At 32.8% G+C, this 26,530-nt stretch overlaps 4 protein-coding genes across 7 annotated transcripts; all 4 read left to right on the forward strand.

The window, feature by feature from the left end:
• The first annotated feature begins 1,824 nt into the window (after positions 1–1,824).
• Positions 1,825–7,555, forward strand: LOC114394071 (agmatine deiminase). 3 transcript variants are annotated; one of them, XM_028355633.1, is made up of 11 exons: positions 1,825–1,994; positions 2,102–2,213; positions 2,306–2,419; positions 2,625–2,714; positions 2,810–2,897; positions 3,064–3,119; positions 3,205–3,283; positions 3,859–3,993; positions 4,848–5,080; positions 6,254–6,412; positions 7,175–7,555. In XM_028355633.1, exons 2-11 carry the CDS (start codon positions 2,121–2,123, stop codon positions 7,256–7,258), a joined length of 1,131 nt encoding a protein of 376 aa, XP_028211434.1. In that variant the 5' UTR covers positions 1,825–1,994; positions 2,102–2,120; the 3' UTR covers positions 7,259–7,555. The 3 variants fall into 3 exon arrangements, with proteins under 3 accessions (XP_028211434.1, XP_028211433.1, XP_028211432.1); XM_028355632.1 differs by having other exon boundaries at positions 1,825–1,974; XM_028355631.1 differs by having other exon boundaries at positions 1,826–1,974; positions 2,054–2,213.
• Positions 7,556–9,599: 2,044 nt separating this feature from the next.
• Positions 9,600–11,258, forward strand: LOC114392285 (H/ACA ribonucleoprotein complex subunit 2-like protein). The gene is made up of 4 exons (XM_028353354.1): positions 9,600–9,849; positions 9,948–10,017; positions 10,102–10,207; positions 10,876–11,258. Exons 1-4 carry the CDS (start codon positions 9,714–9,716, stop codon positions 11,035–11,037), a joined length of 474 nt encoding a protein of 157 aa, XP_028209155.1. The 5' UTR covers positions 9,600–9,713; the 3' UTR covers positions 11,038–11,258.
• Positions 11,259–13,329: 2,071 nt separating this feature from the next.
• On the forward strand, positions 13,330–14,892 carry LOC114393025 (protein STRICTOSIDINE SYNTHASE-LIKE 12-like). The gene is made up of 3 exons (XM_028354284.1): positions 13,330–13,609; positions 13,728–14,018; positions 14,319–14,892. Exons 1-3 carry the CDS (start codon positions 13,383–13,385, stop codon positions 14,809–14,811), a joined length of 1,011 nt encoding a protein of 336 aa, XP_028210085.1. The 5' UTR covers positions 13,330–13,382; the 3' UTR covers positions 14,812–14,892.
• A 1,928-nt stretch (positions 14,893–16,820) lies between these two features.
• On the forward strand, positions 16,821–26,309 carry LOC114393818 (phenylalanine--tRNA ligase beta subunit, cytoplasmic-like). 2 transcript variants are annotated; one of them, XM_028355276.1, is made up of 20 exons: positions 16,821–16,937; positions 17,044–17,099; positions 17,222–17,322; positions 17,679–17,808; positions 17,905–18,020; positions 18,469–18,535; positions 18,956–18,997; positions 19,147–19,188; positions 19,385–19,461; positions 21,112–21,238; positions 21,334–21,501; positions 21,984–22,112; positions 22,224–22,355; positions 22,496–22,630; positions 23,352–23,426; positions 24,625–24,732; positions 25,002–25,097; positions 25,211–25,294; positions 25,659–25,743; positions 25,904–26,309. In XM_028355276.1, exons 1-19 carry the CDS (start codon positions 16,880–16,882, stop codon positions 25,725–25,727), a joined length of 1,812 nt encoding a protein of 603 aa, XP_028211077.1. In that variant the 5' UTR covers positions 16,821–16,879; the 3' UTR covers positions 25,728–25,743; positions 25,904–26,309. The 2 variants fall into 2 exon arrangements, 1 of the variants encoding a protein (XP_028211077.1); XR_003662610.1 differs by lacking the exon at positions 25,904–26,309 and having other exon boundaries at positions 25,002–25,074; positions 25,659–25,677.
• Positions 26,310–26,530: the final 221 nt, after the last annotated feature.

Genomic DNA, 26,530 nt, shown 5'->3' on the forward strand with positions numbered 1-26,530 from the left:
GCCAATAATAAACTATCAAACACTTTAACTTAATTGATTGGAAAAACAAGCTTAATTAATTGAACGTATTTTACATAAATAATTAATTACCAAAGACTTTAACTTAATTATGTTAGGGAAAAAAACTTAATTAATTGAACGGTACGTTAGTTGTTATAATTTTTAAAATATTTTTTTTATTCTTATAAATAAATAATATATATATATATAATATGAATTAAAATCTAACTCGATACTTATTATATACTATTATTTTATTAAAAAAATAAAAGAATTATATAAATTATAAAAAAAGCAAGTAATGAACTAATTTCATGATATCTGATGCAATTTTGCAAACTAAAAAAACACATGAAGTGGAGACACACCCCACGTCCAGGAAGTATTGCCCAAAGCCCCAAACCATGCACCCCTTTTGACTTTCAAGTGTTTCACTTAGACATTTGTCTACCTCACTAAACCATTTCATGTGCCTCTTTCAATGATTTTCCCAAATTATTAGGTAGTCTTACACTACCACTTATACATGATTCCAACCAGTCTCTGTCACAATGAAAAAACCATTGCTTCAACTCCACGAACGCATAGCTAGACTCATTCTTTTTGCTGCACCAAACATTATAGAGCTCTTTGATTGAACCTTTAACTTTTGAGACAAAAGCACGGCTGCTCTACTTGTTGAGGGGAGATGATCTATAAAGTTGTTATCTTAGTGTAATAGCCAGTTGTTATTACACTTTTAAACGTTGTCAATGAGAATCCTAGTCGACATGCTAATGAAAAATGTGTAGATGCTGTCAAGGATGGCATGCAAATTGACAACTCGATTGTAGCTTTTGATAAATATACTTCCATAAACAATTAACAAAAGACATTAGTGGTGTAGGTGTTGCGTATGCAGAAAAACATATTCCAAAAAGCACCAGAAGACACTACTTGTACACGTGCTGGGAATGGTAAAAAGGTTTGTAAGTGGATTCAAGCACTTTGGTCCTTTATGTTATTTAGTAAGTTCATTTTAGTCCTGATTTTTTTTCAAAAATTTTAAATTTGATCCAGTATAAGAAAGTTCAAAGTCTTTTAAGTTTTTACAAATGATCAAAATGATTCATTAATGTTTTCTGGTGTGATGGTAAGGACCGATTTTAATATTTTCAAAACATAAAATACTAAAATAATTTTTTTAAAGATGCGATAGAGATCAAATTAAACAAAATAAATAAAATAAAGATTAAAAAGTTTATTTTATCCTTTAATTTAAATTTATAAACAATAATGTATTCATGATATTAATATTTAAATTTAAAGAATATATAATATTAAAAATAATATATTTTTTTTACTGAAAAATGAAATAATATTAGGATCTAGATTCTCTAACTTTAATGCAGTAACGTTACTGAGTTCATGTTATTTGGGCCATAGATTAACGCTTTCTTTTAGATTTTGACATGTGTATGGAAAGTTTACTTTTAATTTTAAAGTAAATAATTAAATTCGTTCTTAAAGATGCCAAAAAAATTAATTGTTAAAAGATAAAAAATTTAAATTAAATTTTTGGATGTACAAAAATACGATAAATTAATTTTATAAATAAATTAGTTTCTAAATTTTATAATTTTATATCAAATTAATCTTTTAAAAAATATTATTTTTTATTAAATTAATTTTTGAATATTATAAAATGATTTCGAAAAAATATATAATACAATTAATTAAAAATCCTCATAATTTAACAAACATAATTAATTTATAGCATTTTTTTATATAGGAAATAAATTTATATTTTTTTATCGGATCAATTTGATTATATTTAATCTTAATTTTAACTTTTGTTTCCTCCTTTAAGCCAGCACGCCAAAAAGAACTTCTTTGCAAAACACGACTGAGGACCTTGCAACACCGGCGTCTCCCTCCTTCCTCTCCTCTCTCTGCCTTTACCTTTGATTGTAGGTTTTTCATTATTTGGCGGCGGTGAGTTATTACGCGCAACAGTATTGAAAAGTCATGCATATGCTATATGCATATCTCAAATCGTGTTTTATTTTTTCAGAAACAGGGTTGAATATTTTTGTTTTAGCGTCTGAGCTTTGAATTACAGAGCAAAGTGAAGCGTGAACATGGTGATGCATCTAAACGGGACACCGTGCGCTCTCGGATTCCACATGCCTGCGGAGTGGGAAACCCACGCGCAGTGCTGGATGGGTTGGCCTGTGAGAAAACTACGTCCTAACTATACTATTATTGTTATTATTATTCTTTTTTTTTTTTTGGTTTGTTATGGCAAGTTGATGTTGCGTGACAGGAACGTGCCGATAACTGGCGTGACGGCGCCGTTCACGCCCAACGCGTGTTTGCGAGGGTAGCGTCAGCAATCTCAAGATTCGAGTCTGTAACAGTTTGTGTTAGTTCTGCACAGGTTGTTTTATTTTTTGGGCCAACGTTAATTGTTAATTGTTAGTTTTTTTTTTGTCAGCGGAAAATTGAATTCACTATCTCGGTTCCTTCTTCTTTTACCACCAAGCCAATTTTATAACTTCACCCTATTGGATACTTAGTATTCATTGTTTATGGACGGTGACGGTGTTGGTTTTGTTTCTGATGACGCTTGAATTGTTTTATAGTGGGAGAACGCGCGGAGTCAGCTACCGGAGCATATCAGGGTCGTTGAGATGAACATGAACGATTCTTGGTTCCGTGATATTGGACCTACTGTGAGTTTCTCTCCTTCTACACGCATGAGTTTTTCTGAACCATGTGCGTGTTTGAATGTATAAGAATGCAGAGTGTGGTTTGCTTTGTTCAATAGTTTGTTGTGAGAAGAAGCACCACGCCGGAATCTGGTGATGCAGTGAGCAGGATTGCAGGGATTGACTGGAATTTTAATAGTTGGGGAGGTAAGCACTCGGAGGACTCTTGATATTCGGATCTTTTTATTTTTGTTAGGATGGGTGATTTAAAGAACGGTTAAAAGATACAAATGTTTTTTTTTTGTTTTTAAATTTTTATTTTTATGTGTTGATTGTTGGTTGTTTGACTAATGAAGTTTTATGAATTGTTTAGGCTTAGAAGATGGATGTTACTGTGATTGGAGTCTTGATTTGCTTGTGGCTAAGAAGGTTTGGAAAGTTCAATATTTCACTTTGTTTATATATTTATTTATTTATTTGGCCGTGTGAATTGCTTACCTGGTTTTGTTGCTAGATTTTGGGAATTGAGAAGATTCCTAGATTTTCACATTCGATGGTGCTTGAAGGTGGAAGCATCCATGTGGATGGAGAAGGTAAGAGTTATATGTAGTGTTTTTTTGCCATGTCGAAGGGACATTTTTCTAGTTTGGGGAAATATTTAAACGGACAAAACTTTGATGTAGTTCCTTGGATGCCGATGGTGTTGTTCTCCAATAAGAATTGGAGTTTCACTTTGATAATCTGCATAGTAAAGGTTTGCAATAAAGATCAATGTAGATTACCGAGGTGGAAGTTCAATTTTGATTTGAGAACAAAACCAACAACACTTAAAGAACTGCATGTAAGTTTTATCTTATTTGAAGAATTTTTTTATATAAAGTAGAATTTGACTGGATGCTACATGCTTGTGATATGGCATGTAGTCATTTGTAAATAAATGTAGTTTTACTGCTGATTTATTCAGAACGAGGATAAGAGGCATGTGTGCAAGAAAATATTTTATTCTATTTGTATTCACGAATGTGGTTTAGTACATTTCATGACTTCCGTTTCAATTTGTCCTGAGATCAGATCGTGTATACTTAGATTTATGGCTCTATACCTGGATCTTTTGTGAATAAAATTTTCAAGTTTTTCTGTTTACTTCAGCATTTTTTCCTTTCTTCAGGAACTTGTCTTACCACAGAAGAGTGCCTCTTGAACAAGAACAGGAACCCTCACTTGAGTAAGAACCAAATAGAGGATGAACTTAAGACATATCTTGGAATCCGGAAGGTTATATGGTTGCCTCGTGGATTATATGGTATATAAACTTGATATTGATCTTTCCTATAAATTGATGGTATTTCAAGCAGGATATTTAATTTCAGTTAGGTAAAAATTCATATGGACCATTAATCATGTGCTGTTGCACAATTTTTTATACAAATTACAGATTTGTTTCTTGACAAGAATAATTTTACTTAAAAAAAAGAAAAAAAAACTTGACCCAGCATAAAACCAATAGAACAAATGATTAATATAAGGTGCAACTTAGAATGTGCGGTAGCTAGATAACTAGTTGTAGAACCATATCATGATATTTATATGATAAGTGGAATCTGGCTGTTTTCTTGTTCTGAATGCACTTTCTGTCAGGAAATTAACTTCTGTGCATATGACTAGCTTTCACCATTACATAATAGACTTCAGACCTTCACAATTACTCAGTTAATGTATATTGGTTATATCACCTAAGACCTAAGTATTTTTCTGCATTACAGAATGAAACTAAAAATAAGGTAAAATTGACAGATTTATTTACATCTTTCTTTGAATGAAAGCTAATACAAAATTAGGAGGTTCCACCTAAGCACCAGTAATGAGAAATTTGGAACTTGTGCCTTAATCCTTCTGGCTAATTTTTGACAGAAAGAAACAACAATCTTGTAGATGTTTTATTTTGTTATGATGTTCTTACAACTGTCTTTGGGGATCCTTATGTTGTTGTTCCTACTATTTTCACACTTGAACTCCAATTGAGCTAGTAAATTTTTAAGAGCATAGACCTGTCCCTCTGTAGAGATGATCTGGAAGTATTACAAACATGTTTTAGGTTATGTTGGGGTATTTAGATTTTATCTATTCCCTAAATTCTAATACGCTGCTTTTATACAGGAGATGATGACACAAATGGTCATATTGATAACATGTGCTGTTTTGTGAGGCCTGGTGTGGTTATGCTGTCTTGGATTGATGATGAAACTGATCCTCAGTATGAAAGATCTGTAGAAGCATATTCTTTGCTTTCAAATGAAACAGATGCTAATGGTAGAAAGTTTGAAATCATTAAACTCCATGTTCCCAGTCCACTCTATATGACAGAGGACGAGGCTGCTGGGGTTTCTCTGGTAAACATTCAACTTTTTATTTCTTTACTTTTCCATTTATTTTTTTCTCTTCATGTTTGAAAGTAATAACTAGAAAGGAGACCTTGCTATCTTTATTATTATTATTATTATTATTATTTCATTTCATTAAAAAAATTATTGGAATAATTATCATAATGACCCAATTATCATTGTAGTATATCTTTAAATGATACAGTGCATAGTTTGTTGCTATACGGTCATCAGCTATAGAAGTTTATGATGTCATATTTGAGCTCTTTTTTTTTACGGTTTGTTGTTTATCAAACTGTTGCCCGTATATTTTGGTTAGTACTTAGTTTAAATGTTGGTTAAAGAAGTTGTGAAACATTTTTTATTGGATTTGGTACCACATGGAAAACTACATAGGTAAATCTATGATTTTGTTTATTCCACTTGTACACTTGTTAGGATTTGCATGAAGAGTCAATTAAAATCTGTTTTGGTTGGTTTGTATCTCTCAAGTTTTCAGTATACTGTTTCTTTAATAGAATTTGTCTCTGCTTATGTGGAAAGTTTAGTGTCCTAGTTCCAACCCTATCATTACCTCTACCATAGATCTGTATATTAGGTCAACATGAATTTCATTTACAGTCAAGAAATGAATGAACAATTATGTTTTCAACGGGATGTAATATCAGGAAGAGCAAAATACTACAAACTGATCTGCTGCCTGTACTACTCTGATTCAATGCATCCTCTGATTGTTTTGCACACCTAATCTAAATTTTAACACTGTAAAATGAAATAAGGTGATTTAGGATGCTGGGTGCATCAAATTTTTGAAGCAGTTAGCAACCAGTCAGCTGACCTAGTCATACTTATAGCTAAAGATTTTCCTGTTTTCCTGTTTTAGTTTATTATACTTTCAAATAAGCAAAATGAGGTGCCATAAACTAGACAGATATTTCAAACAATTTTTAGTAACAACGGTTTGTAATCAGTTATAGACTTAATTGCGATATTCAAATAATGACTATGCTACAACTTATCATATGAAGATAGATATACTGAGCTTAACTCAATATTGATACCTGATGGCATGGTTTAAGATTGGAGTGGTTCTATTTATTACAATTGTGAGTGATAAATTATGAATTAGACAGATTTAACTCCCATTTAATACTTGTTCTGGTATGATTCTACATTTGTCAGGATAATGAGGCTAAGCCAAGACTTCCAGGTACTAGGCTTGCTGCTTCCTATGTAAACTTTTACATTGCAAATAAAGCTATCATTGCACCACAATTTGGAGATAAAAAGTGGGATGATGAAGCTGTCCGAGTCCTATCTAAGGCCTTCCCTCATCATGAAGTAAGTAAAACTGATTGTTAAAATGATCCTTTTTTTGTTAAAAAAGCTTCAAGCAGTACGGTAATCTTTGAAGGACATGTATGGTTGCAATAATTTCTGATGTTAGTTTAGATCAAGTAATATTTCTGAATGCATTATAGGAAATTTAGGGGTATATTTTATCCTGAAAATCTCGAAGAATATCCAGTTAAAGAAACAACGGTGGTTGGTAACTCGAAAAAATGAAACACAAGCATGTATGAAACAGACAACAGTCAAACTTAGAAGTGGGAAAAATGTGTTGTGAGGGACTGGAGATATAAAAAAATTCAAATGATAGGGTATGGATTTTGCCGACCCCACCTAGTGGGATAAGGCGTTGTTGTTGTTGTTGTTGTTGTTGTTGATAGGGTATGGATTTTTTTTGTTGCCCCAAGTGCTTACTGTTTGTTCTAGAAGTAGCTTAGAACTAATGCTATCATTCAAGATGATGCGTTTTTGCATTGACTCTTTTCAAAGTGAACTCTCTTTGATCTCACTCAGCCTATCATCATCATTCATTGACACATCAGAAATTGAGTAGAGTTTTCCTTGAAAACTGGCAAATGTATACCCATCGTTTGGCCAAGCTGCGGAGCTAATAGTAGTAGCAACTAGCAACATACTATTTTTTTTGTTGTTGTGCACTAGTATTTTATATGTCGTTTATGTAAACTTTGGTTCTTATTTTTGTGCATGGTTCTGGTTACTGAATGACATTTAAAAATGTTTGTCGGTTCCTAGGTTGTGGGAATTGAAGGTGCCAGGGAGATTGTTTTGGCCGGTGGAAATATACATTGCATTACTCAGCAACAACCAGCCATTTGAGCGGCGGCACTCTCGATATTCGTTGATAGGTGTTGTATTGTTGCTTATGGGTTTCCAGAATAAATTGATTTGGTTAAATTGCTTGGTTAGTTAGTTGGTTTGCTCCAATTGGGCATGTATGCTAATTTTTGGAGATTAGCAAAATCCAATAATTGCAGCCTGGATGAAAGTGTATGCAAATAGATGGAAAACCGTTGAAAATATAAAACCTAATTTATATTTAAATTGGGAAATTGTGGTTACTCTTAAATGATTGAATCGGAATTTTTAGTGGAACCAGCTATTGATTTAACTCAATCCTTCTTTCATACTTCCACTCATGAGTAGTTCTCTCTTAATCTCCAGTCTCCACGGGAACTCTCACTCTCGAGTCTCGAACCAACTGGGACATTACCTTTGGTTTGACAATTGAGGTTATTTGGAGGGATAAGAATAACCTTGTGTTTCATGATATCAAAAACCACCTTTATTTATAATAGAACAATATCAAAGCTAGGAGGTACGTAGTAGAGAAGTTTAAGCAAATGATTTCTTTGGTGCGCAAATGAAAAACTTTTAATAGAATACTATTTAAATATCCAGTTATTTATGGTTAAATGCTTCAGTGGTGAAAAAAAATTCAAATGAAAGTGAAACTTGACAAATATCAACGAGATGTCACTAATTTTGAAATCATTTTAAGATTTTGTAAATGCAGTTTATGTAATAAGAAATGTGAATGTAATAATAAGCTTTATATAATTATTGAGTAAAAAATGTAAAATAGTGTAATTTAATCCCTGATTGTAATTATATTATTCATAAATTTTGAAACCATGACTCATAGTCATAGACTCATCGTATGACATTGTTTGTTTGGTGTATTCGGACCTGGGCTTTATCTTACTCAACACTTAAAAGGCAATTGCTATTTCCACTCCCCATTATTTCTTGTATACTCCCTTTTCCATTATTTTTTATTTATTTTCCCAAACTGCCCAGTAAGTACACTCCCCTCAATCCTCAATTCCTCATGCACTCTTTTGGAAGTAACAAACACTCTCCATACCCTAACTCTTTCGGAAAAAAAGTTATTTCCTCATGTTTGTGACGATGTGGAATGTGTGGCCTCACATGAAGGTGGAAGCCTAGAGCCCAGCGACAACGATTGCACTAATCTCCCTCCATCGTGACATCCCGCACTAGTGCACTGAGCTCCTCTACCTTCAACCCCTTCCCACATGTTCCTCTTCCAATTTCTTTCTTTAGTCAAAACATCGTCTCTTTTCAAGGGGTCATTCCCCAACACCAACATTGGGGAAGGAGTGAGAATTGAGGTTGTGACGAGCAAGGCCTAAATGGGAAAATCATGGTTAAGGCACTGCTTAATTATGATAAATTTAAGGGTGTGGTCTTTTGTTCCAATGCAATTGGTTCCTCTACTATGCAAAATCACAAATTCACGACAATGCTTCAACCTTGTTACCTTCCGAGAAATAAGAGTTTATTCAAAGAGAGGTTTTGCTAAAATTCAAATTTGACCCCTTTTTCAGATTTTAAGGTTGATAAATTTGATTTAGTGGTTGATTGCTTTGTTAAAAATTCCGCTAAGATTTTTAACTGCATGTCTTCTCTATTCATTCCCAAGTGTCCTTTTTTTTATATTGGTTCATCAATTTTCAGTATCAGCATGGATTTTGAAAGTTGCTTGGAGAGGAGGAGTGTTTTTTTTTTCTTAGAACAAAGTAGGGGAGTGTATTGTAGGGATAGTTTCGGGGAAAATTAAAAATATAATGAAAAAGAGAAGTGTATTGGTAATAAGGGAGAGTGGAAATAACAATTGCCCTTAACAATCAGACCTAACTTGAGTTGGGCCGCTGCACTTCACCACTTGCATCCAGCACTTCCCATTTTCATTGTGCGGACAAAATAATCCTTAATAAGTTTCTATACTACCTTTTCCTAAATATATTCAGGAATTTGTATTCCATAAGTAAAAAATCAAAAGTTATGTATTGAATTAGTGTTCAGTAATACATTTCTAGAATTGATATTCCCGAAAACATTTAAGAAAAGGGAGTGCTAAAACTCATTAAGGATAATTTTATCCATATAATGAAAATGGAAAGTGCATGAAGGAAAGTAAATGCCTAAACTTAAGATATGGATAATTTGAGCTAGAACTTAAACCCAACCAAGTAAAAAAAACAACAGGAGGAGTGTCCGTGTAATTTTTGTTGACAAATATTAATATTAATTGTTAATTTATTTTAGCACGGAATCGAACACGACCTTTTTTTTTTCATTTATTTTCTCTTAATCACACACACACTTGTATCTCCGCCCCATGTATTTGAAACTCGTAGACTCGAATCCTAAAAAATTAAACCCTAGCTAGAGAGAGAGAGAGAGAGGGTTTAAAGCTTCTTTCTGGCGCAACGCAATTCATAGCAAAAACAGAGAGTGAGAGAGGGAGATGGGGAGCGACAGCGAGGCAGAGAAGTCGGTGCAGAAAGAGAAGGAGAAGAAGAAGATGTTGGCCCTGGCTCCCATTGCTAAACCTCTTGCTGGGAAGAAGCTTTGCAAGCGAACCCTAAAACTTGTTCGTAGAGGTTAGCTTTATGATCCATTCGCATTCTCTCAATTTGTCTGTGTTTTTTTTTTATTTGCTGCTTGGTGTTAGTTAAGTATATATATTGTGTTGTTTCAGCTGCCGAACACAAATGCTTGAAAAGAGGAGTGAAGGAGGTCGTTAAAAGTATAAGGAGAGGTCATAAAGGGTCTGTCTGTTTTCTTTCTAACTTTTTCTTTCTCACAAAAACATTAGAAATGCTTACCCTAATTTTCCGGTATTGTGAATGCAGATTGTGTGTGATTGCTGGGAACATATCACCGATTGATGTCATCACTCATGTTCCTATTCTTTGTGAAGAGTCTGACATTCCTTATATTTATGTCCCATCTAAAGAAGTACGCAACCAACTCTGCATTCCATATCTTGATTATGTTTGTGTTCCATATGTCTTTTTGCTATTATTGTAGACCTCTTGCTTTACCTCTTTCAAGTCCCAATTTTTTTTCATTAATGTTTTCCCCTCCCTCATAAGAAATATTGAAGCACCAAACATGAGTGAGATGATGCATCTACTGGAGGAACTTGAATGCATGTTTTTAGTTGTTCATCTAACACTTATAGCAACACTAATGTAATTATCATAATGAATTAGACACGTTTTTTTTTGTTTTGTTTTAATTTAACTGAATATCAGAGAACTGCATAATAAGAAGAAACCAAAATACTTTTAGCTCAGTTTATGAAACAAAGGATCTTGTTATTTCCCCCTGCATATCCAATTTTCAACTGATTTGAACCTTGTGGGGAAGTTTTAAATCACATACCTATTCTTAAAGTACTACTGACTTTACCATTCTTTGTTGCTTCTGTGACCTGCACGGCATATCATTGTGTTATCACTTATCATTTCATTTTAAATGTGGGAGTAAGAGTTGGAGAAACATGGATATTTTTTCTATAACTGTTGGTTATTTTTGTTCATGCTATCTCATATATCATGTTCAAGAAACTCCAATTACTATGCAAGTTCACTTAAAGTTTGTTATTTATATTGTTTTTCCAGGATCTTGCAGGCGCAGGAGCAACAAAGAGGCCTACTTGCTGTGTTCTGGTACAGACAAAGCCTGCAAAGGGTGAAATAGAGCAAGGGGAACAAGAGAAACTAAAGTCAGATTATGATCAAGTTGTAGCGGAAGTTACTGAGCTTACAACTTCACTCTTTTGAAACAAGCACACATGTATCTGTACAGTGTGCTCCAGCTGAATTAACATTGGCAGCAACCTGGGCCTATATTTTGTAATTTTTATTCAGAGAGCAAAGAACCAAATGAGGTGCCATGAACTAGTTATTTAGTGTATAACTCACAATGCAGACAAGCAAGTTGGCGAAGAAATTTTGCACCATCATTTTGTCATCCAAAATTGCTATATCACCTGTTTTAAAAATTTGAGGCAAAATTTTTAGACGGAGAAAGGTATTCTAATAAACTTGCAACAGAGTACAAATTTTTTTATTAATAGAAATTGAACACAATATTAGAGAGTTTATAACATTTACATATTGTTCAACATTGAGTTATATTCCTTGGTATAGAGTAGAATTAAAAACAATGAAATGTGCTATATTTAATAATTAATTTGAAGTTTGTATCTTTCGAAGATACCATGATAGGACACCAATTAAAATTATGTTTATTGCTTCTGGGTTTTTATATCCAGAAGCACTTTGGATGTGGATGGTAATTGCAACGGGTAGGACACCTCCAAACTTTGTAAATCCGAAATGATCAATTATAGCATGGAGCTTATTTCTGTTTGGGCAGTTGTTTCCTGGGCCCTCCAATTTGCTTCCTATGCTTTCCATAAATGCATAAAAAAAACACCCTTCTGGTTGATCCTTTGGGCCAGAGATTGTTTTCTATGTGGCCGTTGAGTTTTTAAGATTGCTCGTTGTGGGTTGATGAGCTACATTCTATAACTTTTTTTACTTAAACTATAATATCTGAAGTTAGATTTTTAAATTAATCACAATGCTATATTTTTTCAGAGGAATATTTTTTATAAACTAAAGAAAAAGAGTAATGTACGCCGGTGATTTGTACATCGATATTCATTAGCAACATGATTTAAATGAGAAGTGTTTTTTTTTTTTTTTTGACAAAGTTATTCTGACCCAACCTCAATTTAGATAAGAGAGATGAAGAGAAAAGAAAAAAAGAATATTAATATGATAGATGATGTGATGTGTTTAAGAAAAGAAAGATAAAAGAAAAATAAGAGTTGTTTAAAATAATGATACATAAATACCTTATCATTTTAAATACTTTTTCAGCACTTTTTTTATTATATCATAAATTCTATCTTTGTATTTTTTTTTCTCTTTTTAGGTGATAAATAACACAATAGGTGTCCATGTAATCTTTTTCTTAAAATAAAATATCACCAAAATGGGATGTGGTAATAACACACTCGTATTTTTTGACATATTTTATTATTGGTTATATTTAAAAATTATAAAATCATGAAAAATGTAAGATGTAAGACTTGATAAAATATTGTGATTTTAAATAAATTTGAATCCATAAGAGATAAGAATGTTATTATTTTTTGTATGGTTAATTTTTTCTCACAATGATTAAGACTAATGAATATAATATATTTATATATAATTATCAACATGTGATTAATAGTTTCGTGAAAATTTTGAAATGTGTAATAGTGATTAACTTTCATAAATGATTAATAATATTATAAAATTGTCAAAATGTCTAATAGTAATTAACTTTGTTTCCCTTAAAAAGATTTTAACTTTGTTTCAGTTGTTAATATTAACCACGTGATCGTGGTATACAATTGCCTTATTTATTCTTTAAGTAAAGTAAAATTAATTTACTTACACAATTATAGTTTGGCATAAAAAATCAATTTAGCCGACCAACTTTGGCATACTAACCCAATCCGACGTTAATCAATATTTCTCAATTAAATCGATATCTTGTTCAAAGTGCAAATTTGCGAACACTTTTTTATGGAGAAATAATCTTATTTTTAAAGAAATTAAAAAAATTCTCTCTCTACAAAACAAGCTAAACTAAACATATAATTAAACTCGGACGGAGAAGATTGAGCGTTTCATTTGAGGTGTACATTAAGAGCATCATCATTCATATATTCATGAGTTACGGCACGAGAGAAAGCTCGTTGAGGAGAAAGTTTCAAGGGTTTATGGATCTGCAACAAAACTACAAAACCGACAATCTCTACTTCCTATTATCGATGCTTCAGTTTACACATTTTCATTCCATGCACAATCTTCACATATTCTACTTTCTCCATTAACAAATCCTTACTCACAACAAACTGAGAGCGTTTCTGACAGTAGGCCTTGCTTGATTGTGTGTCTTTTCACCACTCACGAGGTTGTTACAAGGTCGTGCTCTTTCACGTTTCCTCTTATTTTCCTATATTGCGTTGCATATGGCGTTCACATATGCCTATAAATATCATCACTGAATACTTAAGTTTCGTGCCTTACATCAAACATTATTGAGTAGTATTAAGAGCATTGCAATGATGATAGCTATCTCTGCAACTTTTATGATTTTCTTCTTGTGTTCGCCATCAGTGGCTATACTAATCACCAGGTTGCCGCTACCCTCACCAGTGACAGGCCCTGAGTCCGTAGCATTCGACCGGAACGGTGGAGGGCCATATGTCGGTGTTTCTGATGGAAGAATTCTCAAATATGCTGGTCCAACCGAGGGCTTCAAGGAATATGCTTTCACTTCACCAAACAGGTAAACATTACTAACAATTGAGTGATACACATGACTCACGCTTTGAGTTTTCTAATTTATGAGCTCTAGTACATGTTACCTGAAGATTAATTAATGTTGCTTTGTTGGTCAAATTCAGAAACAAGACAATCTGTGATGGGCTTGCTGATTTCTCAGAACTCCAAGCAACATGTGGGAGGCCATTAGGATTGCGTTTCAACCATCAAACAAACGAACTATACGTAGCTGATGCTTATTCCGGGCTTATCAAGATTGGACCCAATGGAGGGGCTCCAACCCAATGCTTTAAAGATATACAACCACAACAAGAGAATGTTAACACTACTCTAGGCTTTCTCGATGGTTTGGATGTAGACGTCAACAGTGGAGTCGTTTATTTCACCCAAGCTAGTGCTAACTACCGTTTCAAGTAATTAATTAATTCCTTCCTCACACATTTCACTCTTTTCTTTTCTTTTTTCACTTAAAAGAAATGCTAGTGACACCAGCTGAAATTTATTAAAGATCAAGAATTTTGATGAATTTCACTTATCATTAATAATTCTATCTCTTAATTAAATATGTCATCCACAAAAATTGATGATTATCAACAAATTTCAATCACAGAGAATGTGTTAGGAAGACAATATTAAGAAATATTCCACTTTACTTACATACTAACTTTGGCCTAGGCTAATAAATTAACAAATGTGACACTTAATTATTACAGGGATGCTCAGGCACTACAAAGCAGCAGAGACCAATCCGGGAGCCTATTCTCACTGGACCCAAAAACGAACCAAACAAGAGTGTTGATGAGGGGTCTTGCATTGGCATCTGGGGTGGCAGTAAGCAGAGACGGGTCATTTGTGCTTGTTAGTGAATACTTGGCAAACAGAATTCAGAGATTTTGGCTGAGAGGACCAAGAGCAAATTCCTCTGAACTATTCTTGCAACTTACGGGAAGACCAGACAACATTAGAAGCAACCAGAGAGGTCAATTTTGGGTGGCAGTGAATGGTGCTTTAGGACCAAATCCACCTCCTAGGCCCACTATTTTACCTGGTGGACTCAGAATTAGTGAGAATGGTGTCATTTTACAGATTTTGTCTCTTGTCAAGGAATTTGGTAGTGAGGCAGCGAGTGAGGTTCATGAGCATAACGGGACACTCTACTCTGGCTCCTTGCGTGCTTCCTATGTTCCCATTTCTTCTATGATCTAGTTTTTCTACATGCTCCATTTGTATGTGAGGGGAACTTCAAAATTATTAATGAATAAAGAATATTGATCCATATGCGCTTTACTCTTGGTCTTATGATCTTATTTTTAGAGCACGTTAAATATCCGCCATTATAATTTTACACCTTTCGCCATGAATGATTGTCATTCAATTGAAAAACAAATATAGGTTACACAACATCTAACTATGAAAACCGAATATAATATTCATATAGTTGATTTTGAGTTGCGATTATTGATTAACACTCTGTTTACAAAAAAAACAAAAAACATAAAGGGTAAAATGAAGTGCAATAAATACCGGGGGCAAATCTGGATAGTATGAATATAATAGTGGTCATAAATTCACAATATAACAAGTTTTATTAATAAAATATTATTGGTATAAATTTTAAGATAATTATTTCAATTCAATCTAAAATTAAACATAATTCTTATTTTAAATATTTGACAAAATTAGTTGAAATGCTTACTCGAAGCTTAAAAAGTTAATTGAAAGTTAAAAAGTTAATTGGTAGTAAAAAATTGTAAGATTATTTTCATTGAATAATAAGTATTTAATAAAATTAGCCGATGAGGTAGCTAAAAACGTAAAATTATATAAATAGACATGTTATTTAATGTTTTATACAAATTTTAATTTAATTTTATTGGTAAAAATATATTTTGTAGTATTTACTATTTTAGTATTAAATTAATTTTAAACACTTGTACCTTTTTATTTATAAAATATCCAAAAAATACTACATTAAATTATTATATATCTCTATCAATATCATATAATAATAAAATTAAAAATGAGAAAATTCTATCATAAGTAAACAAAGGATAAAAATAATAAATTTTTACCTTAAGTGGAAAAGATTAAAAAGATTAAAAAGGATATCTAATAAATATTTAAAAATAAAAAGAAAACAGTAGAAGTTAGCATTTTAAAAAATAATACTTAATGCATCGTCTCAAAAAATGTTAGAAGAAACTAAAATATATTTATTTACCAAACACTTGAAAACTTTTTAGCTAGTAAAAAAACAAGAAGTTAGTTAAATGTAAATATTTAATTTTAAAAAAAACTATTTTGGAAAGGCTAAAATATGTTTTCTTGTTCTTGTAAAATGCTTTAAGTTCCTTTTTAGTCCTTATAAGTTTTTTTGTCCAAGTTGTGTTACTTTTTTACCTAGAGTTAGGTTTGAACGAGTTGGAACCTACATGGCGGTTTTCTTGCCTGAGAAAATGGGTTTCATTTTGTGGTAGTTTTTAATTGCTAGAAATAGTCTTTTGATTTTTTTATATAAATTATGATAGTTTTTAACCTTCAGAAATTATATTTTAAAATTGAAATAAAAAATGTCACATAGGTTTGGAGTCATCCAAATCTAACTAAAATTTCAAATTATTAACATAATGCTCTAATCAAATGAGTTAATAGGTCAATTATGCTATAAATTAATTAATGTCATTATATATAACACTGGAAATTTTAATGTATATTTAATGCACATGTATATTTATATAATAAATTTTATGACAATTAATTTCATTCTATTATATTCAATGCACCAAAATTAATTATCATAAAATATATTATATAAATTTACATGTGCATTAAATATACATTAAAAATTAATGCACCAAAATTAATTATCACAAAATTTATTATGTAAATTTACGTGTGTCTTAAATATATATTAGAAATTAGTGCACCAAATTTTTTTAAAAAATCTGTAATCCTGTAATCTGTATGTACATATGGATTCCCAATCTGTAAGCTGGTGGATTACGAATCCGTAAGTTTGCCAGCGTAATTTTGGGAAAAACGAAAATTTGTTGGGTGTGTAAGGAAAATTGTGAGTGCACAAAGAAATAGCCCAAACTCAGTCATATGTTACCCAGGCTCTCATTGGGCCTAAAATATTTGGCCTTGTCTAATGGACCCGTTAAGATGCTACGGCCCATATAAATACCTAAGACAAATAGTATCGGATTCTGAACATCTCTTTCTCCGTCGTGGTTTCACTTGTACTCACTCACTCCAAGACCAAAACGGCGCCATGCCTACCGTCAGTGTGGGGCGTGATCGCCTGTATGCTGCTCTAGGAAAGACTTACAGTGAGCTTCCATTCCTCAATGACCTATCTGTTATGCTATCCATCAATTTTCACAAGGATCTCACTGAATCGGTCATTTTGTTGTTGCTTTATTTGTTCTTCTTCAGCGCAAGAGGAATTCGAAGACTTGTGCTTCAGTTTCGGGATCGAGCTCGACGACGTTGTAAGCACTTCACCGTCTCTACGGAGCCTCAACCACTGTCTTTAAATTAGTAATTTGTATTAAAAAAAAGTAATTATTATTATTATCAGCACCATCTGATCAATTCAGCGTGATTGTATCAGACGACGGAGAAGGCAATTGTGAGAAAAGAGAAGCATTTGGATGAAGAAGAAGCTGACGAGGACGAAGAAGTTATCTACAAAATCGAAGTTCCCGCCAACAGGTACCTTGATATTCTTCATATTTTTTTGCTGCATATAGAAATGAACAAAATGTGCTTGTACGTTTAATCTGTCTTGCTGCTAGATATATAAATGATTAAATATTTTTAATAATGTTCAACCATTTGTTCTCAGTTTGTGTAAAAAACAAAGTTTCAAAAGTCATAATGAACGATGTGGCACACCATTCTCTCATTGCAAATTGCAAATTCGCTGAATTATAAAACATGCTGTGGTAACTTATAACCATTCAAAGCACAGTATTAGACCTTGTCTCCATTCATAATTTTTTCTGACATCATTATCCTTAATGCAAAAAATGGTTCTAACTTTTTTTTAAATAATCTATTTTGCATAGATATGACCTCCTGTGCCTTGAAGGGCTTGCTCAAGCCCTCCGAGTTTTCTGTGAGTTCCAGGAGATTCCCACTTACAGATTGTCCAACATCAGTAAAGATGCAATACAGAAAATGCACGTGAAGCCAGAGGTACTTATGTCATGCTTGTGCCTTTTACTTTTAGTATGGGTGTGGGTCTTTGCTAAGTGGAAAATGACGTGATTCTTTTATCTTGAATCATTGTAGACTTCTCTGATTCGTCCATATGTTGTATGTGCTGTATTAAGAGGTATAACCTTTGATAAAGTAAGATACAGCAGCTTTATCGATCTGCAAGACAAGCTTCACCAAAACATATGTCGGTAATGTGATTTGACTTGCTGCTTTATTCATTTTGAGCTGCATACTACTTGTTTCTGAATTCTAAATTTCTAACCAGAAATAGCCTTTCAAATTTGAATGCAGTCCAAATGTGTTTCTTGTTACTGAGTTTTTGATAAAATAGTTGTATAGTTTTTAGGATATAAAAAAAATCCTCTGTGTTCTAAGATGAGTTTGATTAATATATTGTATATTATTCTTTGAATCTTGTGCCTTGCCATCTTACATAGAAAAATTGAAAAATCCCTTGTGCTGGTAGGTTTTGGTTTACTTTTATTTCCACATTATGCTGTTCTTTTTCTAATTTATGTTTCCTTTTTCTCCATCAGTTTATCTTTATGTTGCTTTTGGTCATCTCATGTCACAAAATTATTAAATTTTCTGAATATATTTTCAGTTAATTTGTTTTCATTCTTTTCTATGTTTCAGCCGAAGAACTCTTGTTGCCATTGGAACTCATGATCTGGATAAATTGGAGGGCCCTTTCACCTATGAGGTTAATTTCTTTTATCGACTTGCAAAGCATGAAAATCAAAATGATTTAAATTGTGGATAGATAACTTACAACTTTAGAATTTAGATAGACATTTGGGTAATATGTTTAAGAAAGCGGGAAGCCTACAGCCTAGTGCTCCTTAGAAAAGTAAGTTGTTGCCTGGGCACTTCGGTTGATTGTGTCGGACATGCATCACTGTGCTTTGACTTTGAAGTTATTGGTATCAAAGGAAGCACAGTGCTGCTTGACGTGATTTACTGCTGTTTATGACCCAAATGGTGCACCTGAATTTTTCTAAAACCAATTAACAAGAAAGATCCTAATAGTTAATGACCATTTTATTGTGTAATTTAATTATCTTAATTCCCTGCATGGCTACATCTTCAGTATCAATGACTTCAGTCTTATGTAATTTTCCAGGCTTTGCCACCTTCAAGTATAACTTTTACACCATTAAAGCAGGTAAGATTTTTTGATGATATTCAATTTCTTGGTAACCAAATGTTTGAAATCAGGTGCTACCTCCTTTAGTACAAAAGCACATGATTGAATTTTTAATGTGAATTGCCAAGCTCATCTTTGGTATTTTTTATACTTTTTTGGCATGATAGGAAAGAAACTTCAGGGCTGATGAGCTAATGGAGTTCTACAAAGTGAGTTTTTGTGTGATATTTTCCTTTCTGTATACATCAAAAGTTATTATAATTTATAAACGTAGCGGAGGTAGGCTTACAATTTATTATAGGCCATGAAACCCAATTATATTTCCGTTTCATCCGTGATTAACTTTTTCTGTTTGGATGTGCTTTCTTTGAGACATGTCTGAATACTTGTTGATTTGTTTGACAGTCAGATTTGAAACTCAAGAAATTCTTGCATATAATTGAGGATTCTCCTGTTTTCCCTGTTATATATGACAGTAAGAGGTATTATATTTTCATAGAACCCTGATATTTAAATTTTCAAAGATTTGAAATGTTAGCTCTCATTTGCGTTATGCTATAGGATAATATTGTCCAAGATGCTATTTTCATTTATTCTGGTTATGAGGATTTGAATTCTTTTATCTCTCATTTGCATTATACTGTTGTCTTGTACAACTCTCTAGGTCATATGTATTTTGTACAGAATAATTTGTGTAGTCTTAAAAATTTAAATTTAACAATTATAATTAAAATAAATAAGATTATATATATGTATTATATTTCTGGTTAATATCACATGCGGATGGAGATGGCAACCCTATGAGGCTCCCAAGTTGGAGATTTGGGGAGGGTAGATGTATGTAGAGTTACTCCCAACCAACTAGCTGTTTCCAAGGGTCACAAAGCAGTAGTTGTACTGCCAACTGCCAACGCTCACCCTCAAAGTTGAGGCTAAATTCCAGCTAGAAGTTATAAATATGCAGAGAAAAAATTCAGTTAAGGTGTGTTTGTTAGAGAGAGATGAAAAGGGATGAAAGAGAATATAAAATAAAGTTCTTTGATTGGCATGAAAGAGATGCGGCAAATAAAAGGAAAAAGTAAATAAAATAGAGATGGAGCAAAAGAAATAGAGATGGAGCAAATATCCATTTTACCCCATTAAGGTGCGACAGAATTTTTTTCCTTTTTAACTAATTGAACGCTGTAAGTCGATAATGTAAATTGCATAATCAATTTTGCAACTTGATCTGAGGCCACCAGAAAGCAAAGTGTGAGAATCAGTGACCACCTAATCGACTATTCTATAAGTATAATTGATGAGACCAACTTGACCAAATTTGAACAATGCAATGGATACATAATGGATCATTCTAACATCATAATCATTGATGCAGGCAACCTGACAGCCACGAGGGTGTACAGAGGGTCAATTTTGGCAAGTGAAATGTTGTTCTCCTGTGCCCCCCGTGAGTAGTCTCTTTCATCCCATTTCATCTCAATTTGGGGTGAAAGTTTAAAGGCATGGGTCCTACCAATTTTTTTTTTCTGAAACTTTCATCTCCCTTTCACACTCACCAAACATCCTCACCTCACCCCTTTCACCCCCAATTCAGCTGAATTCACTTTTAGCACAAATTCACCCCTTTAAACCAAACACTACCTTAGAGAATGTAAAGAATAAGGATAAAAATTCTGGCATGATGATAAAAAAAATTACACTTTTTATGTGATGGATCTGTTAGCTGTCTCAATGTTATATTTAGGCATCTTATAGGTTGAAATTCTAATTTATAAAAATTAACTGGCAGATTTTGAGCATCAAATATACTCATATTATATTCAATGTGAAGGTGTTGGAAGTTATTAAACAAAACTTTCATATTAACTCATGACAACAGACACACCCATGCACACTCTAGCCATTGTATGGATGCATAAACTGAAAAGAACTTTCATGTTTTCTTCAACGAGATGCATTTTGATCAGGTTAACTTGCTGAAATGCTTTTAATTATTGCTCCTTGTATAATGTCTATTATTTGTGTGTTTTATGAACAGAAAACAACTGTTTCTTGATCTTTAATTTGCTCTAATATTCTTCTTACATGCTGTTGTTAAATTCAACTATTAATATTCTATAATGTTTTGACAGAACTGTGTTATCCTTACCCCCAATTATTAATGGTGCACATTCAGCCATCACTCTGGAGACAAAGAATGTATTTATTGAATGTACTGCAACTGATCTGACAAAGGCGAAGATTGTTTTAAATACAATGGTAGAGTAGTGAGTTTTGCTGTATGTTTTTCTATTTGCATTTTGTAAGTGGTACAATTGTTTAGATGATGACAGACTATTTTGTCTTTTCTTTAGGTGACAGCCTTCTCTGAATATTGTGAAAACAAATTTGTCATTGAACCAGTTGAAGTGATTTCTTCTGATGGCAAGTCAAACATATACCCTGATTTATCTGTCTACAATATGGAAGTTTCTCTATCTTACATTAATGGATTGATTGGGGTATCATTGGAGGCAGAAGAGGTAATTATTTTGCTGCTTCATATGAGTGGCGTGTTCCTGCACTTGCAAATTGACTATTGATAACTCATTTAAGCTTACTATTAACATATTTAATATCTGACATCTGAGACATTCATGTTAAAATAAAAAATGCAATTTTTACAGCTTTCTGCCCCTGTTCTTTCCAGATGTTAATTGTGATTGTAAATTTACCCATATTAATTTATCTTAAGGATTTAATTTCTGTATGCATTTAAACAACCAAGTTTTTTTTATATACTTTTACCAGGTGACTGCTTTCTTTTATGCAGCCATTTTACTTCTGTGGTTGATTAATTCGTTTGTTCATGTGAAATTTCCTTAATTTGTATCTAGTTAGTTGTCTTTATATTGCAGTTGCTTGTCTCTAACACAAGATTCAATGCTCTCAGGTTTTTAACAGCAAGTGAAACAAATATTTTAACTTGTAATTATCGTTTGATAATCTTCCCACCTTCCTTCAGGTCACTAAGTACTTAAATCGGATGCAATTGCATGCCAAGCAGTCTGCATCTCATAATAAGCAGTGTAACATTGTGGTATCTGTACCTCCTTCTAGAAGTGATGTTCTTCACCCATGTGATGTTATGGAGGTATTGATAGTGACAGGCTTTGTCATTCTTGAATTGGATCTATTGTGCCGTTGTGTGTATGTTTCACTGACAAGGCATGCCTTTTTTATTCTTGTTTTCTTTTATCTATAGGATGTGGCAATTGCTTATGGATTCAATGCTATTAAGGATAAAGCAGTAGTAGATAATAAGGGCTCAAAGAGGTTGGCTGCTTCCTTGACTCTACTTCCTCTGAATGAGCTCAGTGATCTTATCAGAAAAGAGGTATAAATCAAAATAACAGAACACATTACTCCTGTGATTGAAGCTAGTTAATATTTCATGCTTTAATTTTTCTTGAAATGTGTCTATCATTGTGTTATCTTTGATCATTCTGAATCCTTTTATTCCTAACTTGTTTTCAGGTTGCTTTAATTGGTTTCACAGAGGTCTTGACATTTATACTCTGCTCTAAAAAGGAAAACTTTGCCATGCTTAACCGCAAAGATGATAAATCTAAAGCAGTTATTATTGGAAACCCTAGGTCTTCAGACTTTGAGGTTCACACACTTTATCTTCCTTTATCGATGACAATGTTAAGCTTTATAACAAACTTTATTTAATTGCAATGAAAAAATTGCATGGCTTAAAGAGCCTTTCTTTTTCTTTTCTTTTTATTGCATAGTTCTTGTAAGCGGGTTTTATTCTTCCTTGTCATCCTTTCAAGTTTTACTATTTCATTTGTGTAATTCTTCTGAGTTCTGATAGCTTTTATTTATATTAATGTTTATTTATTTTGGTTCATGAAGTGGTTCATTTATTGTCATGATCTTGGTACTGTTGTTTTTATGCATGCGTATTTTCAGTAAACTGGAAAAGGAAATTATACTTAGATACACTAATCGTGCTAAATTCTATTTAAAAATTGAAATAAAAAATAATAGCATGTCACAGCATGCAACTGATAGCAGTGCTGATGCATCCAGACTTCCATCTAGAAATCAATTTGACAAAGCTTACTTATCATCTTTTCTCATTATATCAGACGGTTTTATTTTCCTTTTTTTGTCTTTATGCTGCATGGACAAGGGATTATGTTCCCAGTATTGAATTGCAATCTGAAGTTGTGCATTCCCAGCTTGCTGAAGTTTCACCTTTATTTTTTTTTCTGTCTGCTCTTTAAAAATTTTAACTAGGATAAAAATGATATAGTGATATTCTCCCCTTTATTTTTTTACTTGAATTCATATAATTTAATTTTAAAATTTAACATGTACTCAGGCTGTGCGGACTAGTCTTATGCCTGGCATTTTGAAAACTGTTGCTCACAACAAGGATCATCCAAAGCCCATAAAGGTACCTTTTCAGTTCTTCCTTTGGGTGATTGATCTTTTTCTCACAAGTCTTTTCAATAACCACATGGAATTTCAGTCCTAGTTATAGTAAATTATATCCTTTTCAGTTCTTCCTTTGGGTGATTGATCTTTTTATTGTTGATTTTAGTTATATCCTTTTAATGTTGCATTCTATGAATCTGTTTTGAAAATTATTGTCCAAATCATTATGTAATTTTCACATTGTTATCATTCTATGATTAGAGATAACATTGAGCATGCTTTGTTAATGTGAATCCAAGGTTATCTATGGCAGGTGGAGGAATATCACAGAAATTCCGCCATCTAAACATTTCATTGTGGCCTATTGTGCCACTCTAGCAGGCCTCTCTTCCCAAATTGCCTATGGCAGAGGGGTCAAAAAACGTCATGTTATAGCGTTATAGTGGCTCTGTAACAGTTATTTATCAACATTACATGAATCATGATGTGTCTATGCCATTGGACAAATTAACCCATTATATTACGTGGTTTGCCATGAATAGGTTGTCCACCCATCCGATAATATATCTCTTGGACTAGTTACAACCTTCAAAGTCTTCTATCTGTTCCTCCCGAACCCCAATGGTGGGAGTTCCTGTGTAGGCTTAGTCCTTTTGGACTTTTGATCCATTGGACATGTCAAGTCTATGAATTTGAATATTATAAATGAAAATACTTGAGAGTTAAAAAGTATGTGAATTTGACTGGTATTGCTTGACAAATTTTACCCCGCATTTGATATTCAATGTTGTTGCCGAAATTATTTTGATTTTGCTTCTATTTGGCACATTTTGTATAAATTGTTGGTGTGTATTTACTCATGCATAAATCATGGGAGTGTCAACTTTCTGTGTTGAAGAAAAATTACGATATTAGTATATTACCTTGCAAGTCTGCTGCCAAATACAATTTTTTTATTGGCTCTAAGTTGCCTTAGTCCAGCGATCAATTGGTAATTAAGGTAGTCTATTTTTTCTCCTCAAATGAGTTGATAATTAATTAACATATGCAATTCATAAAATTACAAAAATATTTAAATGCCTAGTCTCTTCTAAAGAAAGATTCAAACTTCAAAATTATTGTTAACTCTTTCTCTGATTTAATACATTTCTATTTTTTTTTCCTACTACTTTGTTGCTAGTTTGTAAGAATACATTTCTATTATAAAATTGTTTCAGATTTTTGAAGTTGGTGATATAGCAGTTTTGGATGAACAAAGAGATGTTGGTGCAAAAAATCTTCGCCAACTTGCTGCTCTGTACTGTGGTGCTAATGCTGGATTTGAGGTACACTAAATAATGAGTTCATGGCACTTCATTTGGTTCTTTGCTCCTTGAATTTAAGTTGTTAAATGTTCTGTATTTGATTTGATGTATCCCTATCATTATGATTGATCAGAGCTCCAGAAGAGATTAGAATTTAAACTGGCTTTATTCGCAACAAAAATTGATATCGAAAATAAATATCACTACTCTTCACAGTTAGAACTTATTATTTCTATGCATGGTAAAAATAATTCGATGATTTGTTTTAATGTTTATCCAATGATATGCAGATAATTCATGGCTTGGTCGACAGAGTAATGGAAAAGAATGGGGTTCCCTTTGTTTCACCTGGTGATAAATCAGGTTATTATATTGAGCGGTCAGATGTAAGTGTATAACACTGCATCGAAGTTTTCTGTATTTTATATTGTCCTTTTTTTGCAAGGAAGACTCACTCTGCTTCTGATAATTTGTGTATGAACTCATTTGCCTATTGAAGGAGCCTGAGTTTCTTGCTGGTAGACAAGCTAGAATCATTTACAAAGGAAAGCATATTGGCACTTTTGGCATTGTTCATCCTGAGGTACTTTTGATCCCTGAAATTATGTCTGCTTGTTTTAATATGGCCATTTGTTAGCACATAATTTTGCAATTCCTCTGTTCTTTTAATATTTTCGCTGTAGTCAAAACCTATATGTAATAGGGGTATTTATTGTATGCGTAAAATGATTGCTAAATAGGGATTTGGAGAATGGAAATTTAGTGTTCCATATTTTTGTCGAGTGGTTGTTTCTTACTAGCAATAAATTATCTGTTCCACACGAACCTGGCACTGTTTTCTTCCTGTGATTTTCCATAAAATATCTTGTATTTTATTCTTTCAAAACGAAGTACTCTTGGAGTCATATAATACACGTATGTAATAATTGTGCTTGTTATACTTTCAGGTATTAAACAACTTTGACATTCCCGATCCCTGCTCCTTTGTTGAACTTAACATCGAAAGTTTCCTATAAAGATCTGTATCAGTTGGTAAGTGTATCCATCAAAAACTTTCTTAGTGTCAGTCTGTGATGGTGCAGTTTGTATTTTTTCCATGCTGTTTCTCGTGTCATTCACCTTTCTTTCCCTGACATTATCTCCTTCCTAAGGTAATTTTGGTTAGGCTGATATTGATTTCATTTCCCTGTAGGTAACCCCATTTGTCCCATTCGCCCTTTTGAATATATTTATTCATCAAACTGGGGAATCAAGATGTTCAACTGCTTGAGTGACTATATAGGAATCAAAACACTTCGTGGAACTTAGAACTACACTAGCTCGGGACCGGAATGTTACTAATATGCCCTAAATTAGAGTGTTTAGTTAATTATATACCTGTATCATTTTCCTAAGTTTCTCTCCGTTGTTAAATGTTTAGAACATCATAAGCTACGAATTGGTTAGTAGGGATAATCTCGACCATAAATTATAGTTATTTTTTTAAAACAGTTGATTTTGGCCTTAAAACCAAGACAGCAAGGATATTTATTCGTTTGAAAATTTTGTCAATACAAAAGTGAGTCACCAGCCGTGTCTACTTCTGCGGTAGTTTGTCATCCTTGTTTTTTTTTTTTTTTTACTCTTGGATGTTTTATATTTGATCAATCTTTGTTGACATGTCAAAACTTAAACGTTGTCCTTAAAAGATGTTATGGTTTATAGGGTAATTAAATGTTTTTTTATAGCCCCGGTAATTAGAAGTTTTTAAACTAAGCGTGCCACTAGTATAATAATTGTATTAATGTTTTGTTGAAAGTAAATCTACATTGTTTAATTT

The sequence above is a fragment of the Glycine soja genome, chromosome 17 (assembly GCF_004193775.1).
Source record: "Glycine soja cultivar W05 chromosome 17, ASM419377v2, whole genome shotgun sequence".
Taxonomy (NCBI): domain Eukaryota; kingdom Viridiplantae; phylum Streptophyta; class Magnoliopsida; order Fabales; family Fabaceae; genus Glycine; species Glycine soja.

Coding starts and splice junctions, on each gene's coding strand:
- LOC114392285 (XM_028353354.1), top strand. CDS start 9,714: ATGGGGAGCGACAGCGAGGCAGAGAAGTCGGTGCAGAAAGAGAAGGAG. Junction 9,850..9,947: donor CCTAAAACTTGTTCGTAGAG/GTTAGCTTTATG, acceptor GTGTTGTTTCAG/CTGCCGAACACAAATGCTTG. Junction 10,018..10,101: donor ATAAGGAGAGGTCATAAAGG/GTCTGTCTGTTT, acceptor TTGTGAATGCAG/ATTGTGTGTGATTGCTGGGA.
- LOC114393818 (XM_028355276.1), top strand. CDS start 16,880: ATGCCTACCGTCAGTGTGGGGCGTGATCGCCTGTATGCTGCTCTAGGA. Junction 21,502..21,983: donor TATCATTGGAGGCAGAAGAG/GTAATTATTTTG, acceptor ACCTTCCTTCAG/GTCACTAAGTACTTAAATCG. Junction 22,631..23,351: donor CTAGGTCTTCAGACTTTGAG/GTTCACACACTT, acceptor ACATGTACTCAG/GCTGTGCGGACTAGTCTTAT.
- LOC114394071 (XM_028355633.1), top strand. CDS start 2,121: ATGGTGATGCATCTAAACGGGACACCGTGCGCTCTCGGATTCCACATG. Junction 2,715..2,809: donor TCCGTGATATTGGACCTACT/GTGAGTTTCTCT, acceptor TTTGTTCAATAG/TTTGTTGTGAGAAGAAGCAC. Junction 3,284..3,858: donor CATCCATGTGGATGGAGAAG/GTAAGAGTTATA, acceptor TCCTTTCTTCAG/GAACTTGTCTTACCACAGAA.
- LOC114393025 (XM_028354284.1), top strand. CDS start 13,383: ATGATGATAGCTATCTCTGCAACTTTTATGATTTTCTTCTTGTGTTCG. Junction 13,610..13,727: donor GCTTTCACTTCACCAAACAG/GTAAACATTACT, acceptor GGTCAAATTCAG/AAACAAGACAATCTGTGATG. Junction 14,019..14,318: donor AGTGCTAACTACCGTTTCAA/GTAATTAATTAA, acceptor TAATTATTACAG/GGATGCTCAGGCACTACAAA.